The 27,460-nt window shown below is 38.7% G+C and overlaps 1 protein-coding gene across 1 annotated transcript in view; it reads right to left on the bottom strand.

Moving 5' to 3' along the window:
- Nucleotides 1–9,966: 9,966 nt before the first annotated feature.
- Nucleotides 9,967–27,460, bottom strand: part of LOC147175514 (solute carrier family 23 member 1) — a 62,940-nt gene continuing 45,446 nt past the window's right edge. Inside the window, exons 10-12 of the mRNA XM_086074426.1 lie at nt 25,331–25,439; nt 10,860–10,955; nt 9,967–10,748 (exon numbers count right to left, since the gene is read on the bottom strand). Coding sequence (XP_085930552.1) covers nt 10,555–10,748; nt 10,860–10,955; nt 25,331–25,439 — 399 coding nt within the window. The 3' untranslated portion in view covers nt 9,967–10,554. The remainder of the gene's footprint in view (nt 10,749–10,859; nt 10,956–25,330; nt 25,440–27,460) is intronic.

The raw sequence follows: 27,460 nt of genomic DNA on the forward strand, positions 1-27,460 counted from the left end.
CTTTCACTCAATGGATACTTAACAACGTTAAGTAGTTCATTTAAAGACCTGCACTGCAGTTGGGCAAAACAAGTAACTCATGTAGTCAACCAAAAAATAAAACAAAATGAGTACACCTCACATAGTTTTGACGCAGTCACATTTTAATATTGCAGACTGGGCGGTATTCAGTACACTATACTGTAAGTGTCGTGATTCCAAAACATGGGAAGCATACAACATGTGGAGCAACCACACGTCAAGAGTTTACTAAGAACCCTAATCATCATTGAAGACGTAAGATCATCCCTGGCTGGCTGCCACCCAGCTCGGGGCCAACAGGTTTAGGTCTCGGAGAAAATAGAAAGTCAACTAATCTCTCGCCTGGCACCTTGTTGCTAGCGCCCCGCGAACATATATAGCTTTGCTACATTAAAAACTAATTGACCAGATGATCTTGTAGAAATAAAAACAAATCGTCATAATGTGTCATCACTGGCAGATGATATGCCAGTACGTTGGTTAATTTGTTTTATGTTGTGTATCTTGAAATAAAAGGGACCCTTATTTAAAAAGAAATGCTTGATAAATAGTGCATCCAAAAAGCCATGCAGCTACAGTTATTATTGATTGAATTAATTCTACAATGTGGAAATATATTTTCCTTTTTTTTCTTCTTTTGCAAATGAATTAAGAATATATATATTTTTAAACCAAAGCATCATTCCACATTGTGTTGCTCCAAAATGTATTCATTTTTTCCTCAACCTTTTATGCCAAAACCCCCAAAGTTGTATAAAAAAAGAAATCGTCATTCAGAAACTTGCAAACATTTCTGTGGACAAACTATTTTTGTTCGCTTTCTGTAACACCTTAATATGCCGCCCAAACATCCTGCTCCTTTTAAAACACCATGTTAGCGGACGAGTAGCTAGCGTTGGTCTGACAGCGAATAATGGCAGATTCCAGTAGAGGTTTGACTGGCAGAATGGTGGGTTTGGTGCCAGAGAAAGCAGGGTGGTAAACTTCTTAAGAAGATGCAGAATAAGGTCTTAATCATTATTGGCTGTGGTAGAAATTAAGAAGTGATCAGCTGCTAATAGCTAGCTGGTCAACGTAAGTGCCCAACTAAAGATAACGAGTGGCTTGCTAGGAAGTAGTAATTGGTATTTTTATGGGTTGCGTCCATCTTGAACTTCCAGGCGATTATTGTTTTTTATTATGTAGGGGCTTCTTCTACAATTTTCAAATGATCGCCGTGTGCGGCGGGTCTTGGTGAATAGCGAAAAGCGACTTTATCCCAAAACAGAAGCAAAAATAAAGGCCACCAATCCAAAAGATGCATTACACCTCCCTGCTGCAGAGAAAATCATTATCAGTGAATAAGAATGACCTTTCGAACATTCTAACAAACAGATGCTAACATGCTAGCAACAAAAGGAACCTAATTTCCAGGCTAGCACTTTGTTGCTGACTCAACACACCGAGAGCAAGTATGAGTAAGAAGGCGCTTGAACTTAACCCGGGTGGGCCTCTACATTTAAAGAGATTCGACAGGAGGAGTTCACGACCTCTGCCGGTTTAGCAGACGACCCGCCCCTGCACCATCCCTCCGCGCAGCTTTAGCATTAATGCTAATCTGCTTAAGCGGCAGGTGGTGAGAGATCACCTGGCGTGTTATTGCTGTCGTTGTGGCGCGGTGTTGTGACTTGCTTTCCAATTAAGAGCATGCCGGCTGAGCGTGCAAATGGTGGACAACAACAGCGTCAACTTTTCAAGCGGCAATAACTTAACACGTCAAAATGTTGGAGAAGTGCCCAAAAGCGACATGCACCGGTGCCACTCCAACATCCACAAGGACATTTGGAATGGGAGCTAGTTACAGCTCCACTCAGTGTGCTTTGCATTTGTCTTTACACAAAATGCCACAGAAGAAGCATATCAAACCTCCCTGTTGCACAGAAAAACTGTTTCAGCATAAAAAGGTATACCGCTTTTTTATCATGTAAGAACAGATAACCTGCTGGGCATGCAACTCCCTGAATGCACACATTATTGTGGAGCAATAGTAATAACATGATCTAAATTCTGGCAACTATGTTGCTGACATTAACTAATTGGAGCTTACACTTAGAAATGGAATTAACGTGTTTGTGTAGACGTGCTAGCACACGCTAACACTTTGATAGTGTTTGTGGCTGGAGGCGTTAATCATTTATTCAAAAACAACACACCTTGAGCCGTTAGTATAGCCTCCAGGTTTGGATATGTTGAGGCCCCGTCCACACAAAAGCCAGTTTCAATGTATCCTCACAAGTTTTTTACCGTTTAGGCCGTTTCGGAGCTTGAAACCGATCACTTTTGAAACCAGGCTCCAGAGTGGAAAGATTTTCCCCGTACGCTTTCGTCTGGACACCATATGCAGGATACTCCCCCAGTGATGATGTAATGGTTGCAGCTCGCTGATGACGCATTGTCGCAGATTGATGAGGTATGCTCCAATTCTCGTGACTGCGCGTCAACCGTCAGTCTGTCAACAACAATGGCGGATGGCCGTGTCGTCGTCGTTTTGCGCAGCCTCATTAGCTTGCTTATGCTTTTGCAGCACAATATTTTGCTTCTTTATTTCCTCGTTCAACAACCGGTGCTGTACTTGAATCACCTGCTATTGTCACTTCTCCTGCGATCGTCTTTTTCATGTTGTTTCGATACATGCAAAGCCATGTTTGTTCTGTAGATTGCAATAAAGGTTTTTTTTTTGTTTGTTTTTTAAGTGTCCGCCTTCTTCGCTGATTCTTTTTCTATGCTTTCCGTTAACTCCCTGTGGCTGCGCTACAGCGCCACTCCAGACTTGGCATATACATTGCAGCCATTAAACGTCCTCAGCGTCTTCTTTTGGACTCACGCAAGTCTTGAAATGCTTCTGTGAGTACGAGATTTGTTTGAGGAACGAAGCTGGCTTTGCTTCCGTCTGGACGGGGCCTTAAACAACTGCATCAATGTTATCGTCATCACACAAACGCGAAAGTTTAGCATCAAAGGATTAACTCCACGCTCTCCGTTTTGCTTTTTCTCTACAACAAGGTGAGAAGAATTAACACAGGAAGTGACATCACATTCAAGCGTCATGTTATCGAAGCAAAGTAAAGCTTTCAAAACCTCCACTTAAGGCTGTGCAATTAATCGAAATTCAATTACAATTTCAATTATTACACTCCACAATTACAAATCAGCATAATCGAAGAAAAAAAAAAGATTATTAATACTAATTTTTGAGAATTTATACATTTGCACCTTTTTAAAATTTTAAAATAACTAATTTTATTCAATTTTGTTTGATCAAAAAGGAACTTGCATAATTATAGTGTTTCAAAGAATTTTATTTGTCTTAATATATATATATATTTTTTTTTTTACATTTAAACATTTTCTTGTTTTGTACCAAAAAATAAATGTCCTACTGCACAGTGCACAACTTCAAGTTTTTGGGAACATAAATAAATAAAACTATGTATTATTATGAATTCTATTTGGTCCAAAATGAACTTACATAATTAAAGTGTTGCTATGTTTTTAATTGGTCTTAATATTTTTAAATGTGTAAACATTTTCTTGTTTTGTACCAAAAAAATTAATGATCGTCCTACTGCACAGTGCACAAGCTGCACTCCAACTTAAAGTTTTGAATGATAAATAAATGAATATTATTATAAATATATGTTATTATAAATTGTATTTGATCCAAAAGGAACTTACATAATTATAGTGTTTCTAATTGTTTTAATTGGTCTTAATATTTTTATATGCTTAAACATTTCCTTGTTTTGAACCAAAAAATACATATTTTGAATAATCACAATTTCAATTATTGCCAAAATAATCGTGATTAAAAACGATCAAGAAGGAATCGCAGCCACCAGAATGCTAATGCTAACAACACCGCTAACAACAGGAAAGGCAGATGCTAGCATTAGCTTGAACAAACAAATAAAATAAAAATAAGAAAACAAACAAAAAGCATATTTGTGTGCAAGGAGAACCACAATCACTGATGCACTTTCAGTCATATAATTTACATATATGCATACATATATTTTTTTGACTTTTTCCAGTCAGTGACCATTCTTGCTTGAATGGCGTTCTGTGTAGACCCCTCTTTGGCGGTCCTACCTTGAATGAATGGAGCCCTGTATAAGCCGCCCCTTTGGCAGGCTTAGCTTAAATGGCGCCCAGTGCGAGACCTCCCCACCCTTTTGTCGCACCACTCCACCCCACCTCGCACCCCACCAGCACCACCACACACATCATTTTTTAAAGACCACGTGGCCACCACCGTGGCGTTAGTTTTATTTTTCCTGGCTGGCGTCCCACAACATGTTAAACTAACATTTATGTCACATCCCCTGACCCATCGATCAATAAGATGGGATGTTTTGCTTAAAGCGGCAATTTTCAGCAAAATTCCAGAGAATGCCCCTTAATCGACTCCGCTAAGGAAATGAAAATAAATCATCTGAAATCGTGACGGGGGATACTCAATGAACTGGATGAATTACGAAGGATGTAGGAAAAGGAAATCGAAAAGCCTGCATGTCCCGTTTGACGCAGCTAACGATTGTGTGAAGAGCTAGCGCAAGGTCAGCCTCTTTATCGGAATGTGACGCACACATCAGGAACTACAGACACAGTGGAGCCACATCAAATGCTTCCTTGTGGAAACATGACAATTGATTAGTTAAAGAGCATCCACTGCGACTCATCTGGCCCTTCATGAATGCATTAGTAGCCCAGCCGGCCTCAACATTCCTCCTCGACGAAATAATTTGTGCTGCATGGGCAACATTTGATTATTTTAAAACCAACAGATAAGACAGGTCAGTTGTAGATTAAGTTAAAAATAATAATAAAATAAAATAAATTGCCTCTGTGAATATGAATTAAACAGCAATATCCACTCGTTTTTTCCCATCTGGGTGGCGGCCATTTTGTTACTTTCCGTGGACTGAAAATGACTTCACAGTGCCTAAGGTCTCAGCCAAATCCAAAAAAACAGGTGAGCTGTGATTGGTCGCTAAAATGACTAAATGAAGACAACAAATACTCCAGGACTCATTTTAGCATGTCTTGGTAATGTAGTGATGACAGCCAAGCATAATAGCATATTGATGCTAACTGGAAAATATTGTTTAATAATGTAATCGTTCTTTAGTAGTTTTAATAACAATAATAATTATAATAATAATAATAAATACATACAATGAAAAATAAAAAATATATTTAGTATTTAGTAAGACCCTGTGTCTTAGTCCCCTTCTTTCCTTAATGATACGCTAGCATCTGCCTTCACAATTTGGACCAGATTAGATTCATCTCCTTTCAAAGAGTATGACCACTCGACCGCACACAGTTCCATACATGACCTACCGCCGACTACAGTACAATCATGCATGATTGTCTTAAAACCCACTTAACTAATGTCACTTTTTCCCTCCTACGACACTCTGTGTGTGTGTGCGAGTGTGTGTTTAGTTTTTTGTGACACTTGCTGAAAACACATTTTCAATTTCACATTTTCAATGACTTTCGCTCTTAACATCCAATCCTCCCCCACAATTGCTGAATAATAACTATGTATTATATTTCTTACAGTTATAATTTGTTGTTTTATTATACTTACAGAGTTTATATAATTAGAAAATCATAAATCACTTGAATGTTACTTAAAATCCTCGTTTCATAGCTCTCTCTTTTCTTTACATTGTTGTAAAAAACAAGTGGATGATGATATGAATGGACATTGTTTAGTGATTCTTCTGTCAACTGTGAACCACCCTTTGTTTGTGGAGCAATATTTATTTACATCTACTTGCAAAGTTACCTGCTCATAGTCGGAAAAAAAAACATGCCAAGATAATGAAATATCTTTATTTTTGGTCTATTTCTGCATAATAAAACGTGTTCATGGCAATTACTGAACATACTGATCACTTTCTTTTGCTTGACTTGTTCAGCTTCCTTACCTGTCTGTGAAGGAGAAACGTCAGAAGAAGTCCTTTGAAGGAGACTCTCCGTCTGCTGCCACATCGACATCATATCTTACTTTCTTCAGGCATATCCTGTAATTTTCATTACAGACGTTGTCAGTACTGCAAATGTGGCATTTGCGTCAAAGATATCTCTCGCCAATAAAACACGATTTGATATCTTGATATATTTCGAAGTGGAACGATTCAATTCAATGAATCTTTTCGATCAAAATCGATTTCCCATTTCAAATTGTTTTTTGTTTCACCCCTAGTACATAGAAGGATTATGAAGATTGCCTGCATGTTTTTGCATATCGCACACATTCGAAGGGAGTACATGCTTCAGATTCCAACCCATTACTCTCTAAACTACAAGGCACGCGCCAACCGCTCATGCGCCATGCTGCCTTTTACCCACAAATGAATGAGAAAGCGTGTGACAAACATGCCGCGTCCCGACACCACACTTGAGAAGGAATTACGCCGCAAGACACAAATAACAATAATAATGCCTTCTTTTTTTTACAGTTGAGCGTTAACCCCTGAAGGCAGTTTGCTGTGACTGTGACATGCTGAGACATCCACAACATCTTAAAGCAGGGTTCCCGCGGGGTCTTGAAAAGTCTAATATTCAGAAACATACATTTGAGGTCGTAAATGTCTTTAAAAACACACACATATTTTCATCCCATGTCTAAAGTTTTATTTGAAGTCTTAAAATTGACATCCGCTCCGTCCATTCGGAGAAAAGAAATATGCGTGCGCTGTCTGCGCTTTTTGACAGGTGAAAATGTCATATGTGGACAGCTGCGTGCACTGTTGTGTCACAACTCATCACAATAAAGCTGTTCTCACAGCAGGTATATATACACTTTTATTTTGTAGGTGCCGCAGGAAGTGCAGTTTCATAATTAAGCGTTCGCTTGTGTGTGTGTGTGTGTGTGTGTGGGTGTGCATGCGTGTCTGTGAAGCAGTGTGACAATCAGTGGTACTTATTACTTCACTTTTTCCCCATGAAACTAGCAATTGTTGCAATCAATTCATTCATCCATTCACATTCATCCATCTTTTTCTGTCTGTCTTTCTATAAATATAAAGTATAAAAATTGTGCATTTCAATTTACGCATGGATTTTTGCTATTTGCAGTCTCATCCCAAATAGCGGGGGTCCACTATATCCAAAATATGTTGTAGGGATGGTTTTTATTTTGTCCTCATTTGAAATTGAATTCATCCAAAAGTAATACATATTACTCAAGTTGCATTATTTTAATATTACGGTACTTGGATTACATTACTAACTCGATTTTTATCAGGTCACTAGAAACGGTATCATTTGAAAAGTAACCCTTCCAACCCTGCTTATACAGTATAGCATAATGTGATCATGTGACCATGCATAGATAGATGCTGTCTTTTCATTCTGCTTGATTTTGTTTTTCAAAATGCATCAAATTGAAGTGTTAAAATGTGAAATATTCCAAGGGAGCATGCCCCCAGACACCCTTAGAGGGGTTGAATATGATTCTCACCTTCTTCATCCCTGATCCGTTTTCATGCAAATGATTTGACTTTTTTTCCCCCCTATCTGAGGGTAGACTACCTTCTTGACACGTATTGTTTAGTTTAATGCGTCTATTACATTGTTTTCTGCCTTTATATTTTGTTTTTAAAAATCTCCCGATCTGAACAAGATACATGCTAGTCATGTACAATATTATCCCCAAAAAATCAGTGTCCACCCAATTGCACTGCAAAATTGTGTGAGTCAATTTTAAGCATAAAAATTCAGTCAAATTAAACTCAACAAGTTCCGTGTGTTTGAATTTTTGGGGGGGTCTTGAAGTTGGTCTAAAATTTTTGTCATAATGGTCTAAAAAGGTAAAAAAAAAAAACTGGGTCTAAAATTTAACGTAGTCATTCCTGCAAGAACCCTGTTAAAGGCTTTAAGTCATAAATGTGTGAACGCATAAAAGCTGCCGGGTCAGAACTTTGTGTACACGACCATACTACGTTCAGCCTTCGGTGGAAGAAGCGTTGCGGTTTTAAATGAGCTGCCTATTGAATGATTGAGCCAAAAAACGTCACAATTAATCCACAAGGAAGCATGACAGTAAAGTAACAAAAAACATTTCGATGGGGCTCCCCCTGGTGGAATACTGTCACATTCAAGAGCAGTCATTGTTTAACGGTTGGGTTCCAAGCCAGGGTTATGGTGTCGAATTAGGAATTCCAGACATGCTGAGCATGTAGGATAACGATAACGGTGATATTGTGATATCGCGATATTAAAACTGCCACAATATATCGTCGTCGTCATGTCACGATATTAAAAGCAGCACATCTTTTTTTCAGTCAGGTTGCATTCCATTTGTGCAGTGTTAGTATCCTCTGGTGGCTAGTTTTTTTAAATGCTGTTTAATTTTCACAAGGCATGTTTAAAATCCACGCTATTGGTCAGATGAAGGGGCACGTAATATGCTTGTTAACCGAGTCAATATGTTGATGAACTCAATGTGTGCCTGCATTAGCAAGTAAGTGCCTCAATAGCAAGTCTTATGAAAGATTTTAGGTTGTTTATATGCCTTGCTGTAATGTACAAAAGTATGAGCTCATTTTCTTACAATATTGTGACCATTTTTTGTATCGCCAACCTCCCCACAATATCGTGATAATTATCTTTTTTTTTTTTTTATAATATCGGATCGTGATGTGGGGATGTCGTTACATCCCTATAAGCATGTTAAAAAACGGTTCTTGTTTCAAAGGTTTAAAGCACATGGTAAGGTTTTAAACAAGGATTTGGCTTTCAAATGAACTTTTCAACCCAGGCTCATGGCTCCAAGTCTTGGTTCAGGTTTCTTAGTAGGATTTGAAGCCAAGAGTAGGGATTTCAACAAGAGTTTCAAACGAGGATTAAGGTTTTAAAATGGGGTTAGGGTTTCAATGAGGAATTCAAGACAAGGATTTGGGTTTTAAAATAGCAATTGAGGACAGGATTAGGGTTTCAAATTGGTGTCCGGAGACAAACAGACAGACTGATAGCAAACACTTGCACAAGACAAGTGGTTTTCAGATTCAAACTGTCCATGAAGGCAAAACCTTATAGATATAGATTTGCTAGCTTCAAAAAGTTGTTCATGATTTTTCAGTGTTTGTTATATCGAGTGGAAAGGGGGGTGTTAGCTTCAAGAACGTTTTCTAACAAATCCCGTGTCTCATACACAACACGTGATGTCCCCAACGTGACAAGTTTAGCAAACGATATTTGATAATATGACGTTTAAATAGTTCAGATGTGGGTGATTAGTGACGGGAATTACAAGCTAGCTGTACTCACAATTGCTTGTCGCCAGCTTGTTAGCTCCTCCATGGTAACAAGCAAAGCAGTCCGGATGATTTTGACAGCTCACAAGTTCCTTAGTAAATGTTTTTCTTCACTTTTTAAAAAAAAAAAAGAATAAATCAATGCTTCAGTGAATACAATTCAAAACAGTCGCCATCCATTCCCTTCTGTCAAACACCATGACATACCCAGCCAGGCCGGCTGCCAGGGACATGTCTCATTTACTTGCTGCATAACCAACGTCCGACTAAGTGCCCCCCACACACATATCTTACGTAACGTTAACCAGGAAAATCCCATTGAAATCCGCAGATCTTTTTTTCAAGGGAGTCCTGCCAAGAGGCGCAACACAACTCAACACAACATTATGTACAGTTAAAACAATAAATTAAAAACAGCAACAGGTTCATTACTTCATTTCCAGGTCCTTTAAAATGGCATCAAACTGAGACAAAGTTATGAGATCTGTAAATTGAATTGTATTTCCAATCTGTAGTATAGTATATGTATTCCGTTACTTACTGTTTTAAATAAGGAATTCAAACCAAGATAGATTTTCAAATGCCGGGTTAGTTTCAAACAAGGGTTTCAACCTGTTGTAAAATGACACCAACATCTTTTCAAAGGCATTTATTGACAATGTTAGTAGATATAACATGAGCATAGAAAATAGGAAAATAACATCTTTGCAAATCTATACAGACTTTCTTTTCTTTTCTTTTTTTTTGCTACTTAACTCATCGTGTAGAGACTCACTGGCTTTTGGCTGACATTTAATAGGCTACAATTGTTAGTACAAAGCAATCACTTCTCAAATGACCATACCTTAATGATCTATTTGTCACATATTTGTAAAAATACAAACATTTGCAGGATATTTTTTTTACTCCATCTTTAAGTTATTAAAAAAACTAAACAATTTACCATATTTCCTCAAATAGTGGCCCTCCTCACAGTAGACATCTCCATCTTCCAATAAGAAAAACAAATGACAAGTGTAAGTGTAAAGAATCTTAGTTCACAGCAGGAAATGGAACTTGTTGCTAACCAAAACAGCAACACTAGCGAGGCAATTTCCACAATTTGCGGAAATACGGCACTTACTTTCTCTCTCTGCTATTACTGAAACGCAGTCCATTTTGTTACTCTGTAAACGGTTGTGTTCCTGTTGAGTGTAAAACGCGCCAAACAAAAAGGAGGCCGTCACGGCAAGGCGTCGCGCGTCCCGCGCTGGCCGCTCTTGTACGTCGGCAGGAAGGGCAAATAGCGGAAGAAACGGAAGCGCTGCCAGATGACGTCACAGAAGGGAATGTCGTAGCACGACTGGTCGCACGTGGCCTGCCTCCCCTGGTTTTCCGCGTGCTGCCACTTGCGGAGGCCTCGCTCCTCAGCGCTGCCTGGGGGAGGAAGAGGTTCACAGGGAGGTTCATTCATTCATTTTTTTTGCGCTTTCAGCATTATTTGGGTTTGTAAGAAAAACATTTGTCAACAGGGCACTTTGATCCTACCTGGAATCGTGTTGTCCAGGATGAAACCGAAGAAGCCGCCGATGAACATGTGCGTAGTGAAGAGCACCACAATGATCTGGTCTAGCTCTTTGACACCTTCAAAAGACAACATTTGTCACTTGACGCTTGTAAAGATGGAATGTGACCGGTGTAAATCATGGACATCCACAGAGGTCTCAGAGGTCAAGGGTGAAGTAGTGGAGCCAATTAGAGCAGTGGCTCTTCAACTCGCTTTGGGGTCAACAACATTTGCAATACTTTCTTTTGGAGAAAAAAATAATGCATACTTTCTGTACATATGGGGACCAGCACACCAACAAAACTTTCAAAACAAAACAAAAGCTCCTCCCAATATTCTTAAATCGTTCCTGCATAAAAAAATAAAAATGTTACAAGAATAATTTTGAAAACAAAGTGCCCCTTTTTTCAAGAATATAGTCCTATTTTTCCCCCCAGAATAAAGGTGCCTTTTCCAGAAAAAAAGGTGCAATACAAGTTGTAAATCCATCAATTTTCCTAACCTCTTATTCATTACGAGGGTCGCGGGGGTGCTGGAGCCTATCCCAGCTGGCTTCGGGCAGTCGGCGGGGTACGTACTTTTAAAATTTACTTTCAAATGACTTTCTTCCCTCGTTTAAGATTTGATATTTTATCTATCACAATATTACAACATTATTCTTGTTCATTACAATTGTTTTCTCTAAAATACAATTTTGTTATCGCTAGGTTACAACTTTTCCCCCCCAAAAACAGCAAACTGTTTAATCCTATGGCACACAGGGGAACACATGGTAGTTGTTTTAATTGGTGTTAGGATTATGAGGGGGGGCCTTGGAAAAATGTCTCTCCTGTAATGAACGGATTACAGGACAACAAAAGCCCCCATGTGCCTGATAAGGAAAACCCTCCTGAGGCACCCATTGGGAAAATTTCACGCTAAGCGGTAAAAATGATGAACTCTGGATGGAAGTTTCCCCTTCGTAAAATGCTCTCATTTATCACCAGTCAAAAAGGAAACACTTTGTCATGTTGTAAATGGGATCCCAGTGTAGCGTTTTAAACGCCATTCCTATTTTATGTGGATACAAATGCATGTTCATTATTTGTAGTGTACATGCTCTAGCGTGGAGTAGTAGCAGGCCAACCGTGCAGGTTTACAAAAAAAACAGCAAACAAGGTAATAATAGCAACAATAGACAATTCGTAGACGTAATAGGATTAGGAGTGCAAGTAGCAGTAGTAGTAGTATGTAGGAGCAGAACAATTAGTATATTTAGTAGTAGTGACCAGTATTAGTCGTAGTAGCAGTAGCAGCAGCAGTGCTAGCAGTAGAAGTAAGTAAAAGATGTAATAAGGACAAGCAGCAGCAATAGAAGCCGTGCTTGTACTAGACAGTAGTGGTAGAAATAGCATTAATAGAAGTAACTAATATATTATGGCTAGCAGCAATAATAGTTTATTATTATTAATTATGAATATAATCTTTAGTAATCAGGGATTTTCCTGTGTACAAAAATGAGAGGCGGCCACCTCTGCCTTATTTGCTCGCCACCTTCGGCCTGAGTGACTGATAATGAATGAATGCTTGAACATGATAATAGTCATATTCATATTAACATGTAATGATCATATGTTGCATGTAAAAAATGAAAGTGAGTCAGTTGAATTTACAAAATACATGCACATCATGGCGCATGGTCAGGAATAGGGATGTTCGATACCACTTTTTTCCCGACCGATAGGCAACTCTTAACTCTTTGACTGCCAGACGTTTTCAGAAAAGGGATGCCGTCAGTGCCAGCCGATTTAAGCATTTTGACTGATCTTTCAAGGTCCACAGAAAATGTTCTGTTTGGACTATGGAGACTTTCATCTTTCATCAGAAAAAAAAGTTTGTTTCTACCTTATTCCGTTCTTTAGTAATCAACAATAGAAAATGGTTAGTTTGACCCAATTTCGCCTGTTTAGTGAAACGATATTATTTCATGCATTCTAGTGAATTTTACACTTCTTTTTGTCCATGAATGATGCCACAAACACCTAAATAGTGCTTTACTTCTATAAAACACTACCACCAAGAATGAAAAAGTGTTTTTTGATAGCAAAATACGTTTATTTACATTCAACAGTGTAACAATTTGACAACAATTTGGCAAACTATTTACAAATGTGTGCAACTGTGGTGCTATTTACAAATATGTGGATGTTTCAACGACAGTTTTTCTTTTTGTAACACTCTCCTGCGTGCAAGGAGACGCAACAGCATTTGCACAACAGATTGCCTCTTTGCGTGCTCCACTTTCTTGCAGGCCGTTTTTTCCGGGGAATAGCAAGTATATACTGCAGTGTGTGTTGCCATCAAGTCTAATATCAGGATCATGCTACGGTTTCGTTACGGTGGTGTTACGTCTGGCTTCCTCATGTCCTTCAGTTGCTATACCGGGTTGTAAGAGATGTTCTGATCCATTTTATCCACTCCATTCATGGTGGCATCGTAGTCCAGAAACAGTGTCTTCTCCATGATCAGACTGTACCCGCTCCTCCGATGAATATGCATTGGACTCGGGGTACTCTTCATTGTCCGACAAAATGTCCGCATGTGAAAGCTCCGGCGTTAGCAGCGGTAGCCGCGCTTAGCCGGTGAGGCTTACTACGTGATCATAACAGTCGCGTCAAGGCTTCCAACTTTGGCGTCAAGCTCGGAGTCATCATCATCATCATCATCAATCTGCATTGGTCGATGCCAACTCTCCATCGCCCGATCGAATGTCCGATTGTGTAGAAGTACCCGTTCGGTTATTGTGCGCGTTTTCCGGCCTTAGCAGCGCTAGCCGCGCTTAGCCGGTGAGGCTTACTACGTGATCATAACAGTCGCGTCAAGGCTTCCAACTTTGGCGTCAAGCTCGGAGTCATCATCATCGTCGACATCAATGCGCTTTTTAGTATTGATTGATGCTTTCCGTCTTTGAAAAAAATGCTCAAGCGTGAGCTGCTTGCAACCGGTCGCCATTGTTGCATCACCATTCATTGTCTCCTCAACACTCTAGCTCCGCCTCACGTCTTCTACTGACGCCCACGGTGGGCGGCCCATCCAACCTTGTGCAAAGAGAGTCATCGCTGCCCTCTAGGGGCCAAAACGAGTCTTTTACTAATCAGATCTGCCTGATACTTTCAGCACAGCTGCCCAAGGCTTTCCTGCACCCGTTTTCAAAAAAAAAAAAAAAAACATAGGGGACGTCTTTTAACGTCCTCGGCGCCCTTCCCTAGGTTTATGCTAAACGTTTTATAACGTTTATGGCGGTCAAAGAGTTAAGTAGTCACCGCTACTGATACCAAATACCGATACCACTTGTAAATAAAATTTCCAACCTATAAATGACAGATGATTTTAAAGAAAGACCTATATAACACAATATATTATTTTTCCTTAAAATCGCATGAAGTTAATGGCAACTTTGTATTCACATTTCTAATTTCGGGCCGCCCGATAATGGTATCGGTCACCACTGTGAGTATCGATACCTTAAAATAAGACTGGTATTGGCACCGATACCGATACCTGGTATCAGTAGTCACCCATCATAGTCAGGATGATACTACCTCAGCATCAATTTGGGGCCAGGAAAAACCCTGGAAATAGCAATAGTAACAGAAGAAGTAATGGTTATAACAGTAGTAGTAGCAGTGGTAGAGGAAGTAATGGAATTAATCATAGAAGGAGAATAGAGTATTATCATTATTATTACTAGTGGTAGTAGAAATAGTGGTAGTAATAGCTGGTAGTGGCAGTGGTAGAGGAATGAGTAGTAGTAGTACAAGTAAGCAGTAGATGTAGCAATTACTATTAGTATTAGTAATACTATTATTAGTAAAATTCAGCAATAGTCTTGGAAACTATGATATGATAGGACGTCGCATTAGTACTAGTGGTGGTGGTAATAATATTAGTAGAAGTAGTACAGTAAGTAGAAAAAGTAATAATAGTAATAGTTATCGTTAATGATTATTGTTATTGGTACGAGTACTAGAAGTAATTAGTATTTGTTTCCATTTCAGTAAAAGTAGAATAGTGGTAGTATGTATTAGAAGTAGTAGTGGTAGTAAAAGCAGTTATAGAAGCAAGTGGCATGAGTAGAAGTTGTTGAATATTTGAAAGAATGAATGAACTGAACATTGGACTGCTTTAAATCCACGATGACCCCATTTGAACTCGAGTGTCAAACTGTGCAAGTGTCACAGTGAACATGCGGACGCCCCACTGAGCGTCACTTAAGGTCCGCCACGCCGGTCAAAAGTTCAGGACCTCGTCTCAACGTGTCTGGTGGGCGGTCTGGGCGAGGAAGTGAGCCTCTGGGCCCTCCTCCGGCAAGTGTTGCTTATCTGAGCCGGGCAGATTACAGCTGGTGACACAGGGGGGGAGGCGGTGTAGCGCCAAGAGGATTGGGGGAAGCTAAGCGGCCTAGACCTGAGAGCGGCAGACCAGTCCCACCGCGGATTAGCACTTTCCTCAGGAGATACCAGGATCATCTTCTTATGTCAGCGCCCCTTTCATCTCCGGCAGCGGCGTCGCTCGTTGGCTACAAATCTCAGAGTCATCAAGGAAAGCGTCTCCCCGTTTCACGTTTTGTCAAGCCTCTCCAAAGGTGACATTGCCACCATGTCAGATGCTCTGATACATTTGGGAAGAAGCGCTGTGCATCAGTGATAGACCGATATGGGGTTTTTTCAGGGCCGATGCCGAAACTGATTATTAGTAGTCAAGGAGGCCGATAGCCGATATTGATTTGCAGTGAAAGAGAAAATAATAGCATAAAAAAAGGTTTTCTTTTCATTTTAATCATATAAAGAATAGACAGCTTTGTTTAAAAATTATAACAGTTGTTAAGCTAAATTAAAAACTAAGCAAGTCAAACATTTTCTACTGTAAATAGTTTTCCAAAATGTCTACATAATTTCTCAACTTAATTTTTTAATTATTAGTATTTTTATAAATGAAAAGTGTCAGCATCATCTTTTATAAAATGAACATTTAAATAAATGCAAAAACAAAAAGTTCCCTGTATCCCACCGAGTGACTAATGCATGCAAATGTATCTAATTTCGAGTTTTCATCAGGGTTCGTAAAAGGCTTCTTTGCAGACAGAGAAAATTTGTTTGAATATGTTGTAAATGTCAGTGAACATCTTACAAAGCCTGATGAAAACCCCAAATTTGCTGCGTTCGCAAGCATTCACCGCTCAGTGAGATATCAGCTTTATCGACCTTCAGATTCGTAAAAAGGCCAACATCGATCTTTGTCAGAATGCCAAATATTGGCAACGATAATCGGCACGGCCGATAATCGGTCTATCCCTACTGCGCATATCAGCAATGGTGAAAGTATCCATGTCTGAACAAGTAGTAGAACTAGCAGTTAAGGAGTAGAGGAGGAGGAGGTAGTAGTAGTAGAAGAAAAGGTATTCATAGAAAAGGAAGAAAGCGTAATTTGTCAAGTATAACGGGCTCGAATATGATACGCATGCCCAAAATCTGCTGGATCTGCTGCAGGTATTTAAACAAAGTTTTGACATCTTGTTAAGGTGAACTTGAAAGAGTCTGCATTAAAGCACTTGAGTGACTTGACGATGTTGGATGGTGTGTTGATGACAACAGGTGTTTTCATACATATGTTTTACGTTTGTGGTACAAGTTTTCATGTCTGAGGAAGAACTAGTGGACGTAGTAGTCAAAATGAAAGAGAAAGAGTCTACACCTTAAAGCACCTGATGATGACAGGTGCTGTAAGTCTCAATGTGATGCTGCTGTGGGAGTTGTTCAAGAAGAAACTTGTCTGAAGTATCAGAGACTACACCCTGCAGCTAATGCCAGCTATAATTAATACAGGTAAGTTCAAAGCAATCGTGCGCTTGCCAAGATTATGAGTTGGAAAAAACAAAAAAACATTCGCTAACATTCACGGGCAGCGAGGAGAGGAATGGAGTCGCAGCAGCACATATTGCAAGCCATTACAGTTTGTATTCGCTATTCTTGATATCCAGCTTTAGGTCAATGTACTACTATGATCTTTGTCCTGACTAGTCAGACAATTTAGCACACTAGTAGGATCCTAAAAGACCTCTAAGTTATGAATGACCACTAGTAAGCTTTAAATAAATCATCAAAATGGCTTCATGTCAAGCTGTTTTAGCATTTATTTGCTACACCCTTACAACTGCTGGGTCATTTTTGTAATTCAACTGTTGGGATGGCACTGTTGGGTCAGTTATACTAAACATTGGATTTAAATGACACTAAATTATTATTAACTATTTGTATCACATTTGGAAATGGAATAAATGCCCTCACAGCTTTCTAAAGGTGTCCCCCCTAGAGGCCGAGTTGCAGAGCTGACAACGCAGGTGAGAGACATCCATTCCCTAAAATCCTGACTTCAGCCCAAACAAACAAGCAGGCAAAAGCAGACATTAAGGCAATTAAGCTCTTCAAATCTGAGCCAGGGGACTCAAAGGTGAACAAGCAGTCATTGCCATCTGGGCCCCTGGGATTTGGGAAGGCCTCTTGGGTTTTACAGGAGATTAAGGGCTGGCACTACCGGTGCCATCCTGCCGAGGTATGTAATCTGCCAGCCCAGACGCCCATTCACCAACACACTACACACACAATCACACGCACACAAAACACCGCTACAACCTGAAAGCAGTCAAGCCAAAATCAAACATAACCATTGGTAACTTGCAGCGGTTTAGTACACGCAAAAGATGACTTACTTGGTGGGCACTACTTGTTATGAATGCAAAAATGTTTACATGTATAATGCACACCAGGGGTCTATTTCACAAAGCAGGTTTAGTGAGAATCCTGAGTCAACAAACCCTGAAATGTGGGAAACTCTGTGTCTTCTGTTTCAGAAAGGGAGGTAACTGAAGCCAGAGGAAAAGAGGTAACTCTAGCCTGTTTCATAAAAAGAGCTCCAGGTTAGTTACCGTAGTAACAGTGTTCATGAACCTAACCTGGTCGGTAGCAGGTTTTTCACAATGAACCTCGAGTTTTTCCCTGTACCCGCCTCCTTTCAACCACACACGACATTTCATTTCCTTATTCATTCAGTCCGTTGCGGTGACTTTTGGCGTAAATACGCCTATAGTCCACTTTTGTCACGAGCATGGCATGTCCTTTTGCGCAGGGGAATAAATATTTGTTGTGAGATTGTTATCAGACGGTGCATAGATATTAGGGATGTAACGATATCCAAACATCGAGATACGATATGATCACAATATGAAGGTCACAATACGATAATTATCACAATGTTGTGGGGAGGTTGGCGATACAAAAAAGGTCACAATATTGTAAAAAAAAACAAAAAGACCTGATACTACAAAAAAAACACAATATTGTGCTTTTGTACATTACAGCAATGCAAAATATTATATATATATATATATATATATATATATATATTGAGGCACACATTGAGTTTCTTCACATATTGACTCGCTTCACAAGCATATTACGTTCCCCTTCATCTGACCATTAGCGTGGATTTTAAACATAGAAGGGCCAAAACATGCCTTGTGAAAATAAAACTGCACTAAAAAACTAGCCACTAGAGGGTGCTAAACCACAAATGGAAATCAACCTGACTTTTTTGAGATTTGCTGTTTTTAATATCGTGACATGACGACGACGATATATTGTGGCAGTTTTAATATCGCAATATCACAATATTGCCGTTACCGTTCCATCCCTAATAGATATGCTGGCATATCGAGGACAGTTATCTTTTTGAACGATACCGTTTCACATCACAGTCCATCATCTACATAAACAACTTAATCCGTCCTTATATTTGCAACATTACCAGCCGTAGTAAAGCGCTCACATCACAGCATATATTGTGTGTGTTTTTTCCATGAATTTTTCTCTAAGCTGTTTGAATTAGCAGCGAACTCTACTATTATTATTGGAGGAGACTTTAACACAACCTTAAATCCATTAATAGATCGTTCTAATAAAACAACATGTATAAGGCGATCACAATCCACAAAAGTAATAGGGGAATATATGGATGACTTTGGCCTCGTCGACAGCTGGAGACTTAAAAACCCAAATAAGAAGGAATTTACCTTCTTTTCCGCTGTGCACCGGTCCTTTTCAAGAATTGATTTTTTTCTTACAAATAATTCTATTGCTGATAAAACCGTTACAAAAATACATCCTATTATTATTAGCGACCATGCACCAGTCTCCCTTTCCCTACAAGTTGATTATACCTTTAAACCACCACCTACATGGCGTTTTAACATCTCACTACTAAACGACGCAGAATTTGACAAAATTATAAGAAAAGAATGGGCAGACTTTTTGGAAATAAATGACTCTCCAGACCTATCTCCAGCTCTTCTCTGGGAAGCCGGGAAAGCAGTAATTAGAGGTAAAATTATATCATATTCATCTTATAAAAAGAAACAGGATCAAAAATTAGAAAAAGACTTGTAAGATAAAATTAAACAACTGACGGATGAGTACGCAATAAACCCAAATAACCAAATATGGACTGACTTACAAAATACAAAAATACAGTTAGACGATATGTTAACTAAAAAGACAGAGTTTATAATACAACAATTGAGATACAACAACTTTGAATATAATAACAAATCAGGTAAATTTCTTGCAAACCAACTTCAACGTAATCGGGAAAAATCGCTTATAACGGCTATTAAAGGTACAACTGGTGAATGTACACAATCACCAGAAGAAATTAATCAAATTTTTTATAATTATTATCACAATTTATACTCAGAAACTAATAAACCTAACCCAGAGCATATTGAGGCATTCCTCAGTAGCTTAAGTATACCTCAGGTAACTACTGAATATAAAGATATGTTAGATGCACCACTTACTATAAACGAGTTGTACAGTGCTCTAGATAGTATGCCAAATGGCAAAGCACCCGGCCCGGATGGTTATCCGGCTATATTTTTAAAGCACTTCTGGTCAATGCTTGCTCCACTATTCTTAAGAGTAGTAACAGAAATTAAAACTAATGGTCACATACGCCCACACATGAATACAGCAGCAATTAAACTTTTATTAAAGCCAGAAAAAGACCCCACCCTTCCATCAAGTTACCGTCCGATTTCACTAATTAACACTGATATTAAAATTATCACTAAGGCTTTTACATCTAGATTAGAAACAGTAATCCCGACAATCATTCATAGCGACCAAACAGGCTTTATTAAAGAGCGTCACTCTACTAATAATATTAGAAGGCTCTTTAACCTTATTAGTATGTCACAGCGGCATGATAAAAAGGCAGTTATTATATCATTGGATGCAGAAAAAGCTTTTGATAAAGTTAACTGGTCCTTCCTCTTTGCTGTTTTAAATAAATTTGGCTTTGGGAAGTCATTTATTCACTGGGTGTCAGTATTATATGATTCTCCTAAAGCTACTGTTACTACTAATGGGATTATATCTAAGAGTTTTACTCTACAGAGAGGCACAAGACAGGGATGCCCACTGTCGCCTTTATTATTTGCAATATTTATTGAACCGCTTGCATTAGCCATACGCCAGGAAAGAATGATTCAAGGAATTCACTCTGGGGTAACAGAACATAAAATTAATCTATATGCCGATGATATTTTACTTTATTTAGAAAAGCCTGCTATTTCATTAGGGGAAGTATTTAACTTAATAACTAAATTCTCACAGTTATCAGACTATTCTATTAACTGGACAAAATCAACACTTCTACCTATTACAGAAAATTCATGGAACCCTGCAAGCCAGGACCCATACTACTCATTTCCTATAGGTAATTTAAAATACTTAGGCATAAAAATCTCACCTAAATTAACTGATTTAGTTAATTTAAATTTCACTCCACTTCTGGATAGCATTTATAGTGACTTGGAGCGCTGGAATAATCTTCCTATTTCTCTAATAGGACGAATAGCCACTATTAAAATGAAAGTTTTACCCAAAATAAACTATTTTTTCTCAATGATTCCATTTAAACCTACGGCTAACTGGTTCCAGTTGTTGGACTCAGCCGTTACAAAATTTTACTGGAAAAAAAAAAAAAAAGCAAAGATTAGTCTATCTACTCTTCAGAAAAATAAATCCAAAGGAGGTCTAGAGGCACCAAATTTTATGCACTATTATATAGCCAACCAGCTACAATATATTATTTTATGGGCACAACCCAATAGAGATACTAACTGTTGGCTGGAACTAGAACAGAAGGATTGTAATAACCTCAGACTCCTAGATTTACTCTTTATTACAACATCGATTAAGCGCCATAACTGCTTTAAAAATCCAATGATTTCCGCCACCCTGACTGCCTGGTGGAAGGCACTAGAAATGACAAAAGCCAAAGTGGAGCCCAGCGGGCTTTCTCCCCTATGGCATAACCCCGACTTTCAAATTAACAACCAATCGCTTTATTTGAATGTGTGGGAGCAGAAAGGAATTACACATCTCCACCATCTCTTCTCAGATAATATGTTTATATCATATACATCCTTGCTCCAAAAATATAAAATAAAAAACGGAAACTTTTTACATTATTTGCAAGTTAAAAGTATGATAAAGAAACAAATTCCAACACTCCAGGGTACGCTCCAACCGCCTGTTTTAGCTAAAGATATTACCAAGCTTTCTCCGACAACAACAAAAAAACTCTCAAAAATATATAAGTTACTTTCATATACTGATAAAACGTCTTTACCCATCTTAAAATGGGAAACAGACTTGTCTATAGCTCCGGAATCTGTCTTTTGGATTCAAGTTTGTGAAAATGTTTTTAAAATGACAAAACACACAAATTTACAACTTATCCAATATAAAATTATTCACAGAACATACATTACTCAATATATGATGAAGAAAATGGGACTCTCAGACTCCGACATTTGTCTCCAGTGTTTACAAAACACTACAGACACTTATTTTCATGCTTTATGGTTATGTACTCCGGTTATGTGTTTCTGGACTAAAGTCTTAGAAAAACTTTCCGCTGTCTTGGACTGTAGGATACCGTTCTCTCCAAACTTGTGTTTGCTAGGTGACTTAACAACAATTGACTTACCACATAAACAATTTCAATCTATACTTGTAGCCCTTACTATCGCAAAAAAAACAATTCTTGTTAACTGGAAAAATAAACAAACTTTGAATATCGACCAATGGTCTAACCTCCTCATAAATCATATTTTAATGGAAAAAATATCTGCCTCAAATAAAAACCAAATGTCAAAATTTAAAGAAACATGGTCTACGTATATAGAATTGGGTGTCTGGGGGATTGGGGGCGTGGGGGCGGCTGGGGCTGGGTTGGGGTGGGTGGCGGGGGTGGATGGGGGGCGGGGGGTCGTGGGGGGGCGGGGGTTGGGGGCCGGTGGGGTGCCTGGTGGGCCTGCAGTGCCCCGTCCTGCTGCGTTGGGCCGGGGGCGCGGGCCGTGTTGGGGCGGGGGGCGCTCCTGCTCCTGGGTTTGCTCTCCGGCCGGTGGCCCTGGCGGGGCCCGGGGGTCGTCCTTTGGCGCTGCCGCGGCCTGGGGGGCCCTGAGGTGTTGCGCTTGCTCTGTTCCGGCGGGGGTCGACGGCTCCCCTCTTTGGTGGAGATTTTCATGCATGCCAGATCCACCACACCAGCATCTACCGAAACTCAGACACAATCTGTTTCCTCCTCAGGTTATTGAATCGGTGGAGGCTGGTGTCTGCGGATCTCATGCGGCTTCGTCTGTCCTTCCTTCCTTTTCTCGGTCTCTCCTTTGGTCTCTTGAGGCCTCCCTGATTTTATGTTTTTTGGATTTGTTGGGGTCTGGATGTTTCTTGGGCTGGGGAGGAGTTCTGGTGGGGGGTGTCTGGTCGGTGCTGGATTTCACCTTCCTTGGTTTTCTTCGGTCCCCTCGGGTCTCCTGGTGTTCGATTTAGGTGAACGGTATGAGATTTTTTTCTAATAGGTTTTCTGGTGAGCTAACAAATACACACACGCACGCACGCACGCACGCACATACACATACTCACCCACACACACAAAAAAAAAAAAAAAATATATATATATATATATATATATATATATATATATATATATATATATATATATATATGTATATATATATATATATATATATATATATATATATATATATATATATATATATATATATATGTATATATATATATATATATATATATATATATATATATATATATATATATATATATATATATTAAAAAAAAAAAAAGAGCAATGATGATGACATTTCCGAATGAACAATACTGAGCTCTTAAAAATAAAAATAAAATAAAAAAAGAGAAAAAAAAGAAAAAAAAGAAGAAAGAACAAGAAAAAAAAAAAAAAAATAGATTGTGTGTTGTACTTTTTTCTTATAAACTTTTGAATAATGTTTTTATATTTCATCTAAAGTCAAGTGTGCTTCTCCGCCGCCGCATTAATGAGCTACAATTCAACAGGTTCCCCCTGTAATATTATTGTGATTGTAAAGGACTACATTTAAATTTACATATTGACCCGACACCCGAGCAGCAACGTTCTCCCACGCCGCCTTCTTCTACGGGGAGCCGCTGCTGTGTTTGACTTTTTTTCTAAAGACATGTTGAAATTTGCCATATGATTGCATTAAGATTTTCAGTTGAGAGGGGTTAAAAAAAATAAAAAAACACGGAAGCAGAGGGCGGGCGCAGCGCTTCGCCGTTGCCATGGTGACTTGTCGATTCGTGGCTCCATTGATGTGGTCTTTTTAGTGTAGTGGTAACTCCAGGTGAAACTACTCTGCGTTGATAAGACTACCTCAAATCAGCTGTCCTGGAACCGAAAACGCAGAGTTTGTTCTCTTAGTGTATGTCAACTCACTGTTCAGGGTTAGTCTCGGTGTTTGTTGAACATGCTTTGTGAAATAGACCCCTGGGATTCTCTTGTTAGGTACTCACCAGGGACCTTGGTTGGCACACACAAAAATAAACCAGACATCGGCAATCGAGGCTTAGGAAAAAACCTCAAAGATAATCAAAGCTAACCTTAGCTGATCTTTCCAACGAGAATGGTGATTTAGTATTTTCAGTGTTTTCATCATGCCAATGTATTAAGTCCATCTGTTTATCAAGAGGCCGACGTATTACCTTTTAAGTGCTTCTGTCCTTTTTCAAGTGCACTAAACATTTGCAGTGGATATAAAGCATCTACGCATACCTGTCCGAATGCCAGGTTTTTGTGATATAAAAAAAGTTTGACCAAGATAAATCATTTCAAAACTTTTTCCACCAAGGCTAATGTAGTCTACAACCTTTAGAACTATTTTGAACTGCTCATATTCACCAGTTCCAGCTGGGATTTTTATTTATTTAATTACATTAAAAAACAGGCCAAAAACTTAATGTTTCCATTGCCTGCTTCACAATAGCCATGGCGTTTAAAAAATAAATAATAAATTCAGATTAAAAAAATAACTAAATTAAAATATGGCATGTCACAAATGCTTGCCTTGTTTTTGTTTTTTTCTAAAATAACTTGGTAAACAAATGCTATATTTATTCTTCTCATCCCCTCCACCAGAAGTCTGGCTCAGAGAGTGTCACAACTTTTGACAGAAAATGTTGTCAAGTCCAGCAGTGCTTACGATACCTGTGTGTCAATAGTAGTTTATCTGCAGCAGTGGTCTCAAAATTAAATTTATGTGGGGGCCGCTGAAGCTAAAGTCTGGGTGTGTACTGTATCCCACAAAAAAGGGATTCCAAGTATTCAAAAGAAGTACAACTAATCTTCTCAATCTAAGTCTCAGTTCAGAACAATAGCGGTTCTTCAGAACGTGAACAACATTGATGACCCGGTCCTTTCTCTCATGTCACTGGTACCCTGCATAATGTCTAGCTAAGTAATGACATCTGACTTGTTTTGCAACCACAACAAACATTCCGTATCCTGTTTTTCTTGAAATTGGCTCTCTAGTCAGGACTTGGACTGGGTGACAGGATATATTTTCCTTCCATTTGGTGTCACTTCAGAATTATGATCCGAAAACCTGAGCCTGCTTCACAATAGGCATGGCGTCTAAAAAAAATCTATTAAATTCAGATTTAAAAAAAAACTAAATTAAAATATGCCATGTCCAAAATGCTTGGTTTGTTTTTTTATTTTTCTAAAATAATGTTGTAAACAAATACTATATTTATCGTTGATTAACAAACAATAAATGCAATGATAAAACTAAATGTAAAGATTCATGTCATAACTGCCCTGCTTTTCGTTTAAATTTGTAAATGAATTAATCTTTTTAAACCATTCAATTTAGTTATCTGAAACACACAGAAACAAAAATTCTGTCTGTCTATCCATCTATCTATCCATCTATCCATCTATCCGGCCATCCATTCATCTATTGATTTGTAAACATTTTTGGGCTTAACTGGTCTGTAAGATGAAAAGGCGTTACCTGTGTCGATGACTCCGGGGTTGGAGTGAAACCATGTGGGCAACACAAGACCGCTGAATGTGGAGAAGCCAAGGATGAGCAGGTTACGAGACGAGTTGAGATCCACATACTGAAGACATAAAAAGAGAGTAACGACAGTAGAAGTTTTATTGACAGATGCAAACTATTACAATGCTTTTTCATTTGCCTCAGCTGATATCCATTTAACACTCATGCTGTATGATATAGTCTGGAATGTTGGCATGAAGATTTTTATTTATTTTTTTATTCTGCATTGATTTTATTGTATTAGAAGTCGCAGTCGAACTGTGCGCATGGGTGGCGTTTTGGTATTTTCCCAAAAACTTTGCACAGGTAGAAGTGCGTTTGCACCATTGTGAGATGGAACATAGTCAACGGCTGGCCAATTGAAGCGCACCCCCCCCCCCCCATTTCCATTTAAATCAGGGTGGTGTTTTTCTTTTCTTTGAAGACACATTTTTCTTTTAAACAGTGAAAAAAAATAATTCTTTAAGATAACTATTTTTCCACAGAATTGTAATTATATATATATAATTATTATTATTTTTTCGACCAGTGTGGCCCTAATACTCATTTATCATGGCACACATCTCTGCCCCCATTTTTTATTTATCCTTCGAATGATCCTGTCTGCTTGAAGCATTTAGTTTGTATCCACCAACGGTCTTTTCATCATTTTCTTGAGCCTTCAACACATGCATGTCAAGCGAGCCTTTTTTGCGACATGCGTCCGTCACATAGCCGCAGTGGGACTTGGTATTGACTACGTACGGGCAACGTGGGAAAGATTTCTTCATATTTGTGTTTGTTTTTCCGGATAGAACTCCTCAGCAAGCAGCTTCCCCGCTGCTAAGAATTCTGGGAACGAATGGCGAATACTGCTGTGAGGCATGAAAACAACCAAATGGTTGACTGCATTCTCCTTAAGTCACTTGTCTCTCTTTCATGAGCTTGTTTTTCTTTTCCTTTCTTTATCCTCCTTCCAAATAATTCCCACATGATGTGGGGAGAGCGTGGTATTTATTGGTTATTGTTAAATGCCTGCAAATAATTTCTTCCCAAATGCCTGCAAATAATTTTTTCCCCTTGAAGTGATCAAACGCAAAGGGACTTTTCACGCCACGTCCTGTTTCAGGTCAAGCACTATAGGAAGGTCATATCATGTGACTGTGGGAGCACTAAGGAGGATGTTCCCCACCTCCCTCCTAAAATAAAATGCGGGCTGCTGCTGCACAGCCCTGCAAGCAACGAGTGGTTAACTGCCTATTTACAAATGAATGTGCATCGATTCTGACGCCTGCGTATCGATACGCGTATTGTAAAGAGGCCCGCAACAATATATTGCCATATCGATTTTTTGCACACACCCCTAGTGACAGGATATATTTTCCTTCCACTTGGTGTCACTTCAGAATTATGTTCCGAAAACTGTTATGAGCCTGAGCTACGGTAGCCCATTAAGTGATAAAAAATAACGTCCGGGGCAACAATATGGTAAAAACAATAAGGGTTGCACATTAAACTTTGATGTGGTGCGATGTATCGTAGTATAATTAGCGATTACTAGACCTACGATTATATATATATATATATATATATATATATATGTATATATATATATATATATATATATATAAAAATGTACGTTGACATAATCAAACTTTTTTTTTTCATATTCAAAACTGAAGCAACTCTTGTTACCAGGGGGATTCCCGTAAACAAAATTGCTTGAAGCTTGATCATACCTCAAATTTTGTTGCACAATACAGAACAACAAAATTGATCAAGCGACAGCTTGTGATTCAGAAACTCATCATTCCTGTCACAAGTACTACCGCCAAGTTAAGAACTCATGAAAAGTTGGTTAGGATACAGATAATAGTGTGACCGAGGGGTCAACACTGCAAAATAAGAATAATTAAAAAAAATTATAGATAATTTGTCATTTCATTAGTAATAAATAAACTAATTGGAATTGAGTATTTGGCTTAAAATTCTACTTTCACTTGAACAAAATTATAATACTGTACTGTATCCTGCTAACATTTTTCACATTATTCCAAAAATGAAGGCGTCTCCACAAATAAATACACTCAACTCACTATTGCG

Source organism: Leptonotus elevatus, chromosome 4 (assembly GCF_054856555.1).
Source record: "Leptonotus elevatus isolate MCC_2025b chromosome 4, RoL_Lele_1.0, whole genome shotgun sequence".
Taxonomy (NCBI): domain Eukaryota; kingdom Metazoa; phylum Chordata; class Actinopteri; order Syngnathiformes; family Syngnathidae; genus Leptonotus; species Leptonotus elevatus.